The sequence below is a fragment of the Gekko japonicus genome, unplaced genomic scaffold (assembly GCF_001447785.1).
Source record: "Gekko japonicus isolate JY-2015 unplaced genomic scaffold, Gekko_japonicus_V1.1 scaffold60, whole genome shotgun sequence".
Lineage (NCBI taxonomy): Eukaryota > Metazoa > Chordata > Lepidosauria > Squamata > Gekkonidae > Gekko > Gekko japonicus.
The window spans coordinates 2,291,232-2,308,032 of NW_015167528.1; the positions used below are offsets into that span (position 1 = coordinate 2,291,232).

The 16,801-nt window shown below is 45.7% G+C and overlaps 1 protein-coding gene across 1 annotated transcript in view; it reads right to left on the reverse strand.

The window, feature by feature from the left end:
• Positions 1–8,655: 8,655 nt before the first annotated feature.
• Positions 8,656–16,801, reverse strand: part of NDUFS6 (NADH:ubiquinone oxidoreductase subunit S6) — a 15,453-nt gene continuing 7,307 nt past the window's right edge. The window contains exons 2-4 of the mRNA XM_015413322.1: positions 13,386–13,442; positions 11,453–11,575; positions 8,656–8,798 (exon numbers count right to left, since the gene is read on the reverse strand). Of these exons, the coding sequence (XP_015268808.1) occupies positions 8,730–8,798; positions 11,453–11,575; positions 13,386–13,442 (249 nt within the window). The 3' untranslated portion in view covers positions 8,656–8,729. The remainder of the gene's footprint in view (positions 8,799–11,452; positions 11,576–13,385; positions 13,443–16,801) is intronic.

Below are 16,801 nucleotides of genomic sequence, written 5' to 3' on the forward strand. Positions count from 1 at the left end.
AACTCCAGATTTTGGGAGGACTTCCGGTTTCGGCACGTTGATGGTGGGCACGCTCCTCCGAAGCTCCGGGGAGAGCGGCCTGTGACCCGGCAGCAGGGATGGGGTCTGGCTGGTTCTGGACTCCCCCCAGAGCCCTTGTAGAGGACTCTCAGCCTGGGGTGCTGGGGGTGCCTCTCCCATGGCCGAGGCCAAAGGATTGAGGCTCCCCCCTGCCCTTATAGGTCCCTGCTGCCATGGAACCATTTTGGGCATGAGACGAGCATACCGGACCAGCGAACAACCGGCGAAAATAAAAAGACTTTCTCTTACCTGATGAAGCAGAGTGTAAGTAAGATGCCAGCCCGGGTGCCCCCAAGAAAAAGCAGAGGGGGGGGGAAGCTACCCACCCCACAAAAATGACAAAGATTTAAAAGCATTAGAGGGGGCAGAAAGTGGTGGCGTTTGAGCGGACAGGTGAATTTAATCACTACAATGCCAGACCGTTAAGGCGTTCGAGCAAATAAACTTCTAAAGACTTAAGCGAACTTTTACAAAACATAAACAATGACTTATCGGGCTGAAAAGATGGCGGCGAAAGCGAAACTTCAACAAGGAACTGCCAGCTCAACACGTCCGGTTTCTAAACCGGAAGTGCACTTTGACTTTGCAGGTATGCTAGATACTGCATTGCGACCTCTGGTGGCTCAGATGACTAATATCAGCAAGACCTTGGAGTCTTTACAAAAACAGCTAAAAGCATCCAACAAAAGAACAGAGGCAGTTGAAAACAAGATGAAAGCAATTGACCGAAGACTGGAAGTTGTGGGAAAAGAGGGCTTCCGGTTTATGTCAACACGCTGGCAGACACATCTCCCGGACCTCCTAGGGATGTGATCTGCGCACCAGTGGAAAGGGGGGGGACGTATCACTACCCCCCCCCCGAGCCTTTGCAAAAGGCTCCTAGCCATGGGCTTTTGAGGGGAGGCCTCTTGGCCAGCGCAATGCTGGGGGATTGAGGCGCTCCTCCGCCACGACGGTCCTGCCGCTGAGTGTCCGTATGGATCTAGAGCCGCTGACCGGAACAAGAATCGGAGAAGACAGGAAGGAAAGGCAGAAAATAGCTTAAACTTTAGAAGAAATGTTTATACTACATTATATAATCTTGCATTGTCAATAATTTTAATTTTTTGCATATCAAAATAACAGAATAGAATTTTTATTCTTAACTTGAATAAGAGAAAAGCTTTGACTTAAGATATCAATTATTAGCATATATGGTCATTGTTTAGCTGTAATTTTAGTTAGTGTGTAGTTTTGTAGAATGTATGTAGAAAATAAAATTAACAAAAAAAAATTGAAAAAGGAAACTCCAGATTTCGGGATGGATCCTGGAGAGGACAAGGATCTCCACTGGGCACAAGGTCATAGAGTCCACCCTCCAAAGCAACCATTTTATCCAGGTGAACTGAACTCTGTAGTAGGTATCCCTAGGCGTCCTCCAGGTTTGCAGGTCCCAGGTCGTATAGGGCTTTAATAGCGCATGGAAACATAACTGAAGCTGCATCCACACACCACTGGATATTGCACTATGTAGCAATAGCTTGGACGAGATCTTCCTTTGTGGACGCCACAATCTGGGAGATCAATGATTGTTCTAGTCAGTGCCATGATAGCTAGGTTTCCCAATAGTATGCCAAGAGATCTGGGAGGCAGTGACTGGGACATTGAACATAAGAACATAAGAGACGCCAATGTTGGATCAGGCCAAAGGCCCATCCAGTCCAACACTCTGTGTCACACAGTGGCCAGAAATACCAGGTGCCATCAGGAGGTCCACCAGTGGGGCCAGAATGTAGGAAGATGTGACACCACTTCTAGATAATGCTGCAGGCTGCCTCCTCCCCTAGACTCTCTGGTCTTCACCATAAAAGAAAAGCCTAGAGCATATTTATGTGGTGGCCATTTTTTCCTGTAGCTCAGTTCCTTGAGGCCTGGAAATTGCGGCTGAGAGTGGAGAAACGGGAGGCCTAATAATAGTGCATTATCTAGCAATGTGTGTGTGCAGCCTCTGAGACAGTGCACAACCTGGGAAACAGGAACACATTTTCAAGACCTTGGGAATTTGGTGTGCTTTTCAACAGCAGCTTAACAAAAAGACATGAGATTTCCAATAGCCTGAGGAGGAAGTAGAAGCCATAGGACAATAAGGTAGAACAAAGACAGCTGGATGCTCTCTGTCACTCAAGGACTTGTTTTTGCGACCCCATTTGTGTACTCATTCCTGCCATTTGGTGGGTGCCTCACTAGTCACAAATATTATACCTTAAATGAAATGAGGTTAGGACTACAGCGGGTAAGGCATTCGGGAGGAACTCCCCAATTACCTCCCATAGGGCGGGGTCTTAGGGAAATACCCTCTTTGGAAGCTTCCAAAGACCCATAGTGAGGTGGCTATCTCTAAGAACTCCACGATGAAGGTATAAATATTGTAGTTGTCATATAATTTTCTTTAAAGGCATACAGATAGAACAGCTAGGACATACAAGAAATAGGTTGTGATATATGCTTAAAGCCCAACTTGAAATACTTTTCTTAATTCTAGATATCATTTTATTATCTATGTATAATTTGCCTAGGAGTTTAAGGAGAAGACAATAAATAGTCTTTTAAGTAATCACCGGCAACAACGGAGAAAATATATATATATTCTTTTTAATATACTTATATAAAGCAGACATTGCCAGTGACATTGTGTATAATATGATGTAATAGTATGTATAGTGTTTTAAAATGTATGAGTTTTTGTTGCAAACATGTTACGTGGAAAATAATAAAATATCAATTTAAAAAAAAATGAAATGAGGTTGTGAGCCTACAGTTGGACCCAGGAAGTTTTTCTAAATAAATAGTCTGATTTGTCCAAGCCTAAACAAAATAATAATAATATGTTTCAAGCAAACCTTATCTAGAGGACTTTATTTGTTGACTGCACACATTTCAATAATTACCAGACAGCTAAAAATAAAATTTCATATCTTCTCAATCTGAAAAGCTGCTTTCCTCAGAAGAAGAAGAAGAAGAAATCAAATCACGCATGATTAATAAAATATGCCAACATGAAAACAACAGAAAAGTCAGTCTAGTGCCAAATGCCTTTGCAGTTTTCAGAGCTTTGTTCTGCTACCATAACTTGGGGGGGGAGGCAGCATTATAGACAAATCTGTCATGTGATGTGCCAATTTAAAAATCTCATCAACACAATGAAAATTAAATTGTTCCCAAAGTGCCTCTGACTCCCTTTATGAATTTTACAGAGTTTTTAATGGGGTGGGGAGGAAGAGGGAGGACGAGTCAATGGAACGTAATTAGTTCAAACCTTATCGTTTCTTACAACGGCACAAAAAAAAATGAAATTGTAAATCTAACCACATCTCATAAATTAGTACCACAACACTGAGATTAGTCTTTCCAGAATCAAATTCAGTTTAGCATGACTAAAGAGGCCCTATCAAATATGAATGTTCTGGTGATCTGTCATCGCTCATGTCTGTTATCTTTAGGGAATTTCCTCGTTGCACCAAAATTCTCGCTCAAGATCATATGTCCATTGCACTTATGGTCATCATGGGCATCTAAGACGACCAGATGGTCAGCATGTTGGATTATCACGGGATCACAACTATCGGCTTTTGGGGTGGGAGGAGGAGGAACATCAGGGTGGACTAAGTTCTTTGGTTAGCCATACCGTGCAACACCTGACAGTTTCAGTCATTTGCCCCCCCCCCCCGTCAGAATACCGAGACAGACAACAGTGTGGAAGTAAACAAGGGCCATTTTACAAACTATTCAACATAACTTTGCGGCAAGGGACCGACTAAGCAAGCACAGGACAGCCAAGGCAGGCGTCACTCCCTGACCAACCTCCTTGCCCTTTTCACAGGCAGGGCACCCAGCTGGCTCACGACCGGCAGCCCAGCAAAACTGGTCGCTACCTAGAAGCGCCTACCCCTGAAGCCTTACAACTTGCAGAGAGGAGCCTTACCCTAAGAGGTTCCCAGAGGTGATCACTAAAAGTTACTTTTTTCCCACCATAGAGAACAATGGAGGGGATAGGTGCAACCTGTTTGGGGGCCCGTAAAATTGGACCCCCTGGTCCAATGTTCTTCAAACTTGGTTGGTATCTTGGGGAGAGGCTCCAGCAGCTACCCTGTGAGTTTGGAGCCTCTCCCTCAAACTCCCTCCCCTCCAGCCCCCAGAATATATCCTATGCTTTCACCATTGACTTCAATGGCCCACAGGATATAATGGGGCCGAAACTGACATTTGGCTGGCCCTTTTTCAGGCCGGCATTCTAGCGCAGAGCCTGAAAAAGGAAGAGGGGGCGGCTCCGCAGGCCGTTTTTCAGGCCCGGCGCTCCAGCACAGAGCCTGAAAAAGGCGGGGAGGGCAGCTTAGCAGTCCCGCCCATTGCAGCTGCCGCCGAAAGCGGCGGCAGCAGCGGCCATAACTTTTTAAGAGCCCCTAAAGACAGCTGGGGGAGCCAGAATGACATCTCACGTGTGATGTCCGCTCGGACATGTCCGCTCGGACATCACACGCGAGAGGTGGAATTTGTCCCTATGGGTCCAAGGCCACCACCCCGTGGCTCAGGGAGGCAAGGGAATGTTTCGCCCCGCCCCGCGCGGGCATCTCAGCTGCCACGGAGAACAGCGCCGGCGGCCATAACTGTTTAAAGAGCCCCTAATGAGAGCTGGGGGAGCCAGAATGACCTCTCGCGTGTGATGCCGCTCGGACATCACACGCGAGAGGTGGAATTTGCCCCTAGAAGTCCAAGGCCACCATCCCGGGGCTCAAGGAGGCAAGGGAACATTTTGCCCCGCCCCGTGCATGCGGGCGTCGCAGCTGCAGCAGAGAACAGCGGCGGCAATCACTTTTGAAAGAGCCCTTAACTGCACACTGAATGCTAACATAAGAACATAAGAGACACCAATGTTGGATCAGGCCAAAGTGCCATCAGGAGGTCCACCAGTGCGGCCAGGACATTAGAAGCCCTCCCACTGTTGACCCCCCCAAGCACCAAGAAGACAGAGCATCACTTGCCCCAGAGCCCCTATCTATACCTTGTGGCTAATAGCCACTGATGGACCTCTGATCCATATGCTTATCTAATTCCCTTTTGAAGCCGTCCATGCTTGTAGCCGCCACCACTTCCTGTGGCAGGGAATTCCATGTGTTAATCTGTTTTCAATACCCTTCCTAATAATCCCCAGCATAGCATTGGCCTTCTTTACTGCAGTCACACACTGTCTCGACATTTTCAGTGAGTCATCTACTACAACTCCAAGATCTCTCTCTTGATCAGTGTCTGCCAGTTCAGACCCCATCAATGTGTACTTACAGTTAGGATTTTTGGCTCCAATGTGCATCACCTTGCACTTGGCCACATTGAACCCCATTTGTCATTTTGACGCCCACTCGCCCATCTTTGACAGATCCCTTTGGAGTGCCTCACAATCCTCTCGTTTTCACCACCCTGAACAACTTTGTATCATCCGCAAATTTAGCCACTTCACTGCTTACTCCCAACTCCAATCATTAATGAACAAGTTAAAAAGCAGTGGACCAAGTACTGATCCCTGCGGTACCCCACTGCTTACCACCCTTCACTGAGAAAATTGCCCATTTATACTCACTCTCTGTTTTCTATTAATTAGCCAGTTTTTGATGCATAAAAGGACTTGTCCTTTTATCCCATGATTTTTATATTGATATTTATTATTTCAATTTCTATACCGCTCCATCGCGGAGGCTCTGAGCGGTTTACATAGAGATTTTATATTTCCTAGCTAGGGCCACACTGAATGGGGGAGGTGAGTGCCTACCAGGCACCCTGCTGGCTTTTGTTGTTCTTCTGCAGCTCTTCTTTCTTTTTCCCTTCTGTTACGGTGTCTTTCCGGCGTGGTCCGGCTCGGCGTGATGTTTTTTCCGGCGCAGTCTGGCTCGGTGTGGCTTTGCAACGGCTCCTTCTGGGCTGATTCCACAGTCCGCGACTGTGCGACGACTGCTGCACTAGCCTCCGTCCTGATTGGCTCCGGCTGTGCTGTGTCACCGTGTCGCCTCGTCTCTGGACCAGCCCCACTCGGAACGCTTGCTCGGCCGATGTTGCTTCGCCGCCATGTTTCCAGCCGGATCACCTCGCTTCCCATCGGCGCCGCCGGCGCCGCCGCTTCCTCCTTGCTCCTCCTCGCTGCGGCAGCCACACCGGACGGTGGGCGCCCCCCTGCACCTAGGCGGGTACCATTTATCTACTTGCTAGGCTTTTGAACCGCTGGGTAGGCGGGAGCTAGGACGAGGGCTGGGAGCTCACCCCGGCTGCGGTGGGACTCAAACAGCCTTTATGGCTGTTTGTTGATGAATTACTGCAGGCTTTTTACTGCCTGTGACACCACTCCGTCCCAACCCTTTGAGCTTACTTAGGAGCCTTTGATGAGGAACTTTATCAAAAGCTTTCTGGAAGTCAAGGTAAACAATATCTATTGGATCCCCCTTGTCCACATGTTTGTTCACCCCCTCAAAGAACATTAACAGGTTAGTGAGACAAGATCTTCCCTTACAGAACCCACGCTGAGTCTGCCTTAATAGGTTTTGTTCATCTATGTGCCTACTAATCCTTTCCTTAATAATGGTTTCCACCAATTTACCCGGTATTGACATTAGACTGACTGGCCTGTAATTTCCCAGATCTCCTCTGGAACCCTTTTTAAAGATGGGAGTGACATTAGCTACCTTCCAGTCCTCAGGAATGGAGGCAGATTTTAAGGAAAGATTACATATTTTTCACAGGAGATCTACAAGTTCACATTTGAGTTCTTTCAGAACTCTCGGATGTATGCCATCTGGGCCTGGTGATTTTTCAGTTTTTAAGTTGTCTATCAGTTTTAGGACCTCCTCTCTCATCACCTCAATCTGACTCAGGTCTTCCAACACCCCTCCTGAAATCAGTGGTTCTGGAGTGGGCAAGCACTTCTCATCTTCCACAGTGAAGACGGAGGCAAAAAATGCATTTAGCTTCTCAGCCATTTCCCTATCATCCTTCAATACTCCTTTTACCCCTTGGTCGTCCAAGGGCCCCACTGCCTCCCTGGCTGGTTTCCTGTTTCTAATGTATTTGAAGAAAGTTTTATTGTTGGTTTTTACGTTTTTTGCTATATGCTCCTCATATTCCCTTTTTGCCTGCCTGACCTCAGACTTGCATTTTATTTGCCATAGCCTGTGTTCCATTTTATCAGCCTCACTGTAACTAGCTTTCCACTGCTTAAAGGAATCCTTTTTACCTTTTACAGCTTCCATTACTTTGTTTGTTAACCATGCAGGCTTTTTCCTATACCTGTTTGTGCCTTTCCTAACCTGCGGAATATATATATATATATTAGCTTCTAGGTTCGTAGTTTTAAATAGTTTCTAAGCTTCCCCAATGGTTTTGACCCTTTCTACTTTTCCTTTCAGTTTCCTCCCCACATGTCCCCTCATATCAGAGAAATTACCCCTTTTAAAGTTAAAAGTGGTTGTGTGAGTCTTTTTGGCCAATTCCTATTTGTACAAATGTTGAACTCAACAACATTATGATCACTGTTCCCAAGCAGTGCAATCACTTTTACATCTCTCACCAGGTCTTGAGTGTTACTTAGGACCAAATCAAGGATCGCCTCTCCCCTGGTAGGCTCCGTGACCATCTGCTCCATAGCACAGTCATTTAGAGTGTCTTGAAACTCAATCTCTTTTTCTCGACTAGAACACATATTGACCCAGGCAATGTGTGGGTAGTTAAAATCACCTATTACGACAGTGTTTTTGTCTAGCTGCTAACTTTAATTCATTCATCATTTTATAATCCTCCTCTATCTTTTGATCTGGTGGGCGATAACAAACTCCCAGTGTTAAGTTTCCTTTTGGGCCCCCTATTTCAACATGTTTCTATTTTGAATAAAAGCATGTTTCTATTTTGAATAAAAATAATGCCGTTAGTTGGGTTTGCCTGTGTCCTTTATACAGTTTATATCTGTAAGCAGAATCAGTCCTGGTCAGTATTTGGATAGGAACCCACCAAGGAAATCCAGGGTCGCCACACAGAGACAGGCAGCAGCAAACCCACTCTGAACCTCTCTTGCCTTGAAAACCTTACGAGGTCACCATACGTCAGCTGTGACTTGATGGCAAAAAAAAGTCCATGAACTGGTAATGGTTCACTCCCGGCAAAGTGATTCTGAAGTGTGACTAAGCGAAGCCACCGAGGCACCTGAATACAGGCACTGTGGCAAACTGGAACTTGATCAAACCAGAAAAGATTCTCCATCAAGCTCTGTGCACAGAGGGAGAAATGAGGGGGAAAGCTGCACTCAAGCCCAGTCATGGTTCAGTTGAAGCTTGCTGTGAAGTGTGAATGCAGTTTTAACTGGACACAATGAACAGCACCACAGGGCTCAACGTGGTCTCTAGGTCCCTTTCACTGCCACCTTCCTGTAGGTCTCAACTGCCTTATCTTCAGGTGTAGAAGTCTGACTGGCAATTCTCTAAGACAAGGCAAATATTATTTCATGCTGGCTCCAGGGCTCTTTACCAGCTACCAAAACTCCCCACTGAGGGGAAAAGATAGGATTAAATAAATAACACTCGAAACACCTTTTTAAATACATGTATGTGACAGCATAACAGATAAATGCAGACAGCTCTGCAGGACACAAGATGACAATTTCAGTGATGGTGCTTCTGCGTAAACTGAAGTCCACAATAGCCACATGTTCCCGTTTTTGTATCTTTGTCCTGCAAAAGGGGAGGGGGAAAAACAGTATGTTACACAACAAAATACTACCCACTAACTTCAGTGCAATTTATTTACAGTATATGAAACAAACCTGTTTGCATACCAAAAACATAGATCTGCTCAGCATGATGACCTGCAGCCAGACCCTGCCCATTTTTATTCAAATATTTGGTCACTCCCGTGAATCTCATTTCCAAGTGTTCTCCTAAACACACTCTGGACACACTGAAGTTACTCCTGAGAACACGGGGACATGATCAAGCTGCACAAGTGGATTTTGTGTGTGATTTTCACATTGACAGAAACACAGAGATGGAAATGACTTCAAGGGTCATCTAGTCCAAGCCCCTGCACAATGCAGGAAGCATACAACTACCCCCCACCCCCCGTTTCCCAGTGACCCCTGCTCTATGCCCAGAGGAAGGCAAAAAATCTCCAGGATCCCTGGGACAATCTGGCCTGGAGGAAAATTCCTTCCGGGCCCCAAATGGTGACCGACATTCCCCTGGGCATGTAAGAAAGGGCCACAAGGGGCAAGCACTGAGGCTGCAACCCTCCCTGCCCTCCCTCTCGTGATCTGCCCAAGTTCACAGAATCAGGATCACTGTCAGATGGCCATCTAGCCTCTGTCTGAAAACCTCCCAAGAAGGCCAGCCCAAGGAAGCCTGTTCCACCAAGAACTACTCTAGCTGTAAGGAAGTCCTTCGTTGTGTTTAGCCAAAAATCCTTTTGATTTAATTTCAATCCATTGGTTCTGGACCAATCTCACAAAAAGCTCCCATGGTTGCATAATGATAGGATGGTAGATGCAACAGGAAATCCCCCCCCCAACTATCAGAGGACTCTTGTAATAAGTTCCTTTTTGATGAAAAACCAACAAGAACTCCCCAAGGACCAGCTGGCATGGGAGAAGGGAAATCATCATAGTGATTTATAAGGGGGAGGCCCACCCTCCCTTGAACATGCACACAAAGGAATCATTCTGCTTCATGGAGGTTCCCATATAAAAAAAAATTCTTTTCCTGCCTCTACCAAAGTGGGCTGAAGCAACTAAATATGCAGCTGCTGCTACTGAAGCACAGTCACAACAACTGCCTTTTACTCGCCTTACAGACACTTCTATCAGTTTCGTATTTTTCACCAAGTTGCTTCTCCTGCTCTCTGCCCATTATGAAGAAAGCAATTAAACCCCACAGAACTGTCAAGACCTGAGATCACTGTGATGTTCTCCTTCTTCCACACCAGCCAGCTGACAAGTCATAAGCCATTAAAGCCATTTACCCAACACACGCCATCAAAAGATTCTAATTTACAGGTGAGCTGCTCTAACAAGCAATAATTAAAGGGAAACTACGAGAGCCAAGACTGACATTAATGCAGATTGGTTGATACAATATGAACTGAATGCAAGGGAAGGAAGTAAACGCACATTTCCTATCTCTAAAATGCCACCTAAGAAGGTATTATTCTAAATGGTATCATGATTAATCCCATAGGGTGCAGTGGCCAGAGTGTCAGGCTAGGATCTGCGAGTTGTTGTTCAGTCGCACAGTCGAGTCCGACTCTTCGCAACCCCATGGACCAGATCACACCAGGCCCTCCTGTCTTCCGCCGTCCTCTGAAATTGGCTGAGTTTCATGTTCGTTGCATCTATGACACTGTCTAACCCTCTCATCCTTTGCCGTCCCCGTCTTCTTTGACCTTCAATCTTTCCCAGCATCAGGGTCTTCTCCAGGGAGTGCTCCCTTCTCATTGGGTGGCCAAAGTATTTGAGCTTCAGTTTCATTATCTGGCTTTCCAGGGAACAGTCAGGGTTGATTTCTTTTAGGATTGACTGATTTGATCTCCTTGCAGTCCGAGGGACTCTCAAGAGTCTTCTCCAGCACCATAGTTCAAAAGAATCTATTCTTCGGCGCTTGGCCTTCCTTATAGTCCAACTCTCGCAGCCATACATGACTATTGGGAATACCATTGCTTTGACCATGCGGACTTTTGTTGGCAGGGTGATGTCTCTACTTTTTATCATGCTGTTTAGGTTCGCCATCGCTTTCCTCCCAAGTAGCAGGCGTCTTTTAATTTCATGGCTGCTGTCACAGTCTGCGGTGATCTGGGATCCCAGGAACGTGAAGTCTGTCACTACTTCCACGACTTCCCCTTCTATTTGCCAAGCGATGGGGCCGGATGCCATGATCTTAGTTTTTTTGATGTTGAGCTTCAAGCCCACTTTTGCGCTCTCCTCTTTTACCCTAAGCAAGAGGCTCTTTAGGTCCTCTTCACTTTCTGCCATTAGAGTGGTATCGTCTGCATATCTGTGGTTGTTGATCTTTCCCCCAGCAGTCTTAATCTGCGAGACCCGCATTCAAATCCCCCAAGCCACCATGGAAGCTCGCTGGGTGACCTTGGCCCAGTCACACACTCTCAATCTAACCTACCTTACAGGGCTGTTGTGAGGATAAAATGGAGAAAAGAAGAATGTTGTAAGATTTACTGAGCCCTATCCATGCCCGGCTGCTGGGCTGCCCTTCATGGGTCACTAGATGGGCAGGCCCGACCAGAGCCGCTGTTGCCAAGGGCTCTCTTCTTCCCTCACCCCCCAAAAGGACATCAAATGAAATAGTGTACAACTGTGAGTGGGAAATTAAAACTGCATTACCAAGTTTATATACACTCGAGGATGTCCCAAAGCTCCACCACCACCATCACAAGAGACAACTCTGTCTTCTACTTCAGTCACAGGTTGCTCAGCAATCAAATCAATGGCAAAGTTCTCATTCACCTACAAAGGTACAACAGAAAGATTTTCAGTGTCTTCAACAAGCGGAATGTTTGCAGAGTAGTTTCAGACTTCTGGGACGAACCAGGTAAGCACTACCTGCAGACACACAAATATGGGCTGGGGTGGGTACTACTGCCACCACGTTTTCAAGTAAGAGTTATGCAAAGCGGAAAAGACTCTTGACTTTCTGAACCTTTCTTTGCCTTATTCCCTACCCTGATGTGCATCATTTTAGCTCATGCCCACTGCATCACTAGGATAAACTCTGATTGCAAGAGAGAACAGATGAACAGTAGAGACAAGGCATAAAAGGAACCCCACTTTTACTCTAAAAGAGAGAGCAAAAATACAAACATAACATTGCAAAGCTGAAATCAACCTAGCACTTGCTTGACATAAACCAATTTTCCCTGTATTACCATCGCACAAAAGTCAACTACTGTGAGGAATGGAAGGCAACACACACTATTAGCATAACAGGTGATTCAGTTCACAAGAGCTGAAAACGCATACTCACTAAGAGAAGGGGATTCAACACATACTGTATTTTTAAGGGGACAAGGCTTCAATACCAATCCATTTTGCAGATTCCACTTCAATAAAAGCAGACACTGAAAATCTTTGAATGGAGGTGGAATATTTATGAACTTGACGTCACAGGCAAACTTAGTGCAGGCTTTTAAAAAGATCTAATACAGGGGTGTCAAACATGCAGCCGGGGGGCTAGATCAGGTCCCAGAGGGCTTCCATCAGGCCCACAGTGGAACTGGCCATCTCCTGCTTCCAGTTCTGCTGCTGTTGCTGCATCATAGCTTGCTTCGCCAGACTCTCTTAATCACTCAGCCATTTCATGTTTTAACCTGGGTCCTAGACTCAGAACTCTGAGCATGAGATTTCTGTGCTGAATGACAATAAATCAAAAGTAGGTTTGCAGCTGAGCTATTTTAAGCACGTTTTTATTTTAAGTTAAAAAAAATCTTTGTGTTTGTGTCCTTTATAAAGTTTATATCTCCGCTACCTGGCATTACATTTCATGACACACATGGCCCGGCCCAACAAGGTCTCACTTATGTCAGAACCGGCCCTCATAACAAATGAGTTCGACACCCCTGTTCTACTACATTCCTTGTCTCCTATAAAGTAACTACAATCCGGATGCATACAACTGCATTTCTGAATACAGAAGTATACAGCACAACTCAGTTAATTTGTTAATGCCATAGGCATATAAATATACCAACAGAGTAAAATCGAAAGGCTTCCCCTTGAGGCCAGTAATAACAATTAGGTTTATGTACTTGTATGCTATCATTTTCTTGTGAAATAATGTATTGAAAGAGACCACAAAGGCTCCACTTCAATGTGATGTCATGCATGCAAGAAAAGTACATTTGTGTGATGTTCCATGTGACTTGAGCCCTCAGCTGTGTGCATGCAGCATAAACACGCTAACAGAGCATCATGTATCCATGGCACACTGATACCACACCCATGAATGGGTTAGTAATCGGATCAAGCCCAGAGGAGGCCCACAGTCTGAGTCAGAGCGAGAGCTAAGCAGGTCCAGGTATAGTCGGGGGCTAGATGGAAGACTTCCCGGGAATTATGTTCTGTGATGGAAAAACAGGCCGGATATAAGCAACAAGCAAGAAATAACGTTATCTTTATATGCCCACAGTCCAAATTCATTCACTGAAATGTGGACTGAGATGTTTGCTCACAAAACTGAAACTGACCACTGAAATCAATGAATATCATCACTATTACAGAAAATAAAATCAAGATAAATGCAACCCCATGCAGAATTCACCTCTTTTTGCCTTCCAACAAATCGAACCCGCCTGTAATCACACTCTTCATACACCTGGGGGGGAAAAGAAATATACTAGTCACGCAAGGAAAAGATCTTCAAATCTGACTTCAAGCAGAGGAGCAGGGGAAAGAGGGACAGTAAAAAGGAAGTAAGTACAGAAGCAATGTCTCCTTGTATTTTGAGGTGCCATGAAAGAACAATGAGGAAATTAAATATATGCAATATTGCAGCACCTCCATGGCAAGTAACTGTATCTTATTTGCCAAGAGGCAAATAGGAAAATTCGAAAGCTGAAACAACAAACTTAGTGGTAAACAATTATTTGGACAACCATTTGGCATCTGAAATCACTCCCCTTTCCAATTAATAGGACAGATGCCCATTCTAGCTGTATCTGAAAAAGTGAGTAGTGACCAGGGCCGGCTTGAGGTGTTCCTGCACCCTAGGCGAGGTTGCCTTGTAGCGCAGATGCTAACCTCCCGGTGAGGGAGGGCAGGTGAGCTGCGACGTCGCCTCCTGCACCCAGGCCGGGGTCCCGCTGCTGGCGGTAGCGAGTCCCTTCAGCCTGGGGCTGGAGGGAAGGCGCCACAGGCGCGCTTCTCTCCACCCAAGCCCGCGGCAGGAGCCACTCCTCCGCCCCTGCGGCGCCCAGGACTCGCTTGGGGGCAGGGGGGGCTTTTGGCAGGGGTAAGGGCAGCAGTTTGCCGCCCCTATCCAGGGCCCACGCTCTAGGCGAACGTCTAGTTTGCCTAGCGGGTGAGCCAGCCCTGGTAGTGACTCATGAAAGCTTATATCCTGCCACATATTTTATTAGCCTTTAAGAAGCTACTGGACTCTAGCTCTTTTCTACAATTATTTGGAATTTAAAATATGGAAATAGAAGTAATCTATAGAACAAAATTCGAGTCTAGGGACACCTTTAAGATGTTTTATTCACACACACTTCTTCAGATACAGTGAAATGGAAGTTACCAGTCTATACATATAGGTGAGCAGCAAATTAGCTTACAACATTATGAAGTGTTTAACAGATGCAAGGATCAAACAGGAATAACAAGCTTAGTTTATATAGTCACCAGTTGTTTGGATTTAAGTCCGGGGGAGGGACGGGGACACACATTGTGAAGCAAATAAATTTATCAGAATTGGGAGACTGATGTGTAAAATGTACCCTTCTTAATTGTGGGATTCTGAGAGTAATTAACTGAGACCCTGTTGTTAAACTCTATCCATCTCCTCCCAAGCATAGAGGTAACTAGCAGCATCCTTTTCTTTGACGTGGAGTGACTGGTTGTGCAGTGTTATATCTCCTCTGTCACCAGACCAGAGAAATATATTTCGATCTACCATTACATTCTGCTATTCATTACATTACAATCACTATGCCAATGTACTATTCTAAATAAGAAATACAATAAAATAAAGAGGATGTATAGCCCTTTCTTGGTGAGAATACAGATATAAGAACTCAATGAGGTTAGCATATGTAGTGAGAGCTCTGTTAAGGGGTGGGGGTGTTGTTCCAAACGTTGTAATAACTTGTAATTCAGCCATCTCCTTTTCCAGTCTGTTCCCGAAGTTCCTTTGCATTAAAACAGCTACTATGAGGTCACTAGTGTTCCCTCTAAGCTGAGTCAGTGTGAGCGAGCTCACAGTTTTTTAGCCTCTGGCTCACATTTTGTCTTAGCTCGGGAAGCATGGCTCCAGAGCCAACTAATTTATGCAGTAGCCAAATTGTTTGCTCACAACTTTAATGCCAGAAGCTCACAAAGTAGAATTTTTGCTCACAAGACTCCACAGCTTAGAGGGAGCATTGGAGGTCACCCATTGAATGCCCTGGAAGACTGAAGTGTTCATCAACAGGTTTCTCAGTCTTGTGATTCCTGATGTCAGATTTGTGTCCATTTATCCTTGGGCATAGGGTTTGACCAGTTTGCCCTATGCAGAGAATGGAAGGGCATTGTTGGCATTTAATGGCATATACAATGTTAGAAGATGAGCAAGTGAATGAAGCTGAGATGGTGTGGTGGTTGATGTTGTTAGGTCCAGCGATCGCATCGTCTGGGTGTATGCAGCAGCAAAGTTGGCATCTGGGTTTACTGCAAGCTCTGATACTCGTGTCCATGTTCAAGTTAGGTGCTGTGTTATTGTAGGTGAGGAGATGTTTAAGACTGGGGGGAGCTATCTGTATGGAAGAAAAGGTTTGCCCCCCCTCCCCAGTGCTTGTGAAAGAAAGCTGTCATCATTCAGTAGAGGCTGATGACGCGTTGAACTGTTTTCAGTTGAGACCAATGCTCCCTCTAAGCTGAGTTAGTGTGAGCTAGCTCACAGGTTTTTAGCCTCCAGATCACACGTTTTTGTTTTCGCTCAGGAAGGATGGCTCCAGAGAAAGCTAATTTATGCAGGAGCCAAACTGCTCGCTCACAGCTTTAATGCCAGGAGCTCACAAAGTAGGATTTTTGCACACAAGACTCCATGGCTTAGAGGGAGCATTGGTTGAGACCTGTATGTGACTACTTAGTGGTCTTCTGTTATTGTTTCTTTGGGCCCTGTTTTCTAACAGGCTGTCTCTGGGTATCCTTCTGGCTTTGTTAATCTGTTTTTCTTGACTTCATCACGTGGGCATTTTAGTTGATTTCTTTTAGAACTGACTGATTTGATCTTCTTGCAGTCCAAGGGACTCTCAAGAGTCTTCTCCAGCACCATAGTTCAAAAGAATCTATTCTTCGGCGCTCGGCCTTCCTTATAGTCCAACTCTCGCAGCCATACATGACTACTGGGAATACCATTGCTTTGACCATGCGGACTTTTGTTGGCAGGGTGATGTCTCTACTTTTTATCATGCTGTTTAGGTTCACAATCGCTTTCCTCCCAAGGAGCAGGCATCTTTTAATTTCATGGCTGCTGTCACAGTCTATGGTGATCTGGGATCCCAGGAATGTGAAGTCTGTCACTACTTCCACGACTTCCCCTTCTATTTGCCAAGGAGTGATGGGGCCGGATGCCATGATCTTAGTTTTTTTGATGTTGAGCTTCAAGCCCACTTTTGCGCTCTCCTCTCTTCTGTTATTGTTTCTTTGGGCTCAGTTTTGTAACAGGCTGTCTCTGGGTATCCTTCTGGCTTCGTTAATCTGTTTTTCTTGACTTCACCACGTGGGCATTTTAGTTCCAAAATGGCCTGTTGTAGGTCCCTCACGTTAGAATCTCTGTCTGCGGAATTGGAACAGATGCAGCTGCAGCGTAGAGCCTGGCTGCAGACAATAGATAATTTGGCATGTTTAGTATGGTAAAAGGTAAAGTTCTCCCTTGCTCGAAAGCCAGTCGAGTCCGACTCTAGGGTTGCGGTGCTCATCTCCGTTTCCAAGCCGAAGAGCCAGCGCTGTCCGAAGACGTTTCTGTGGTCATGTGGCCGG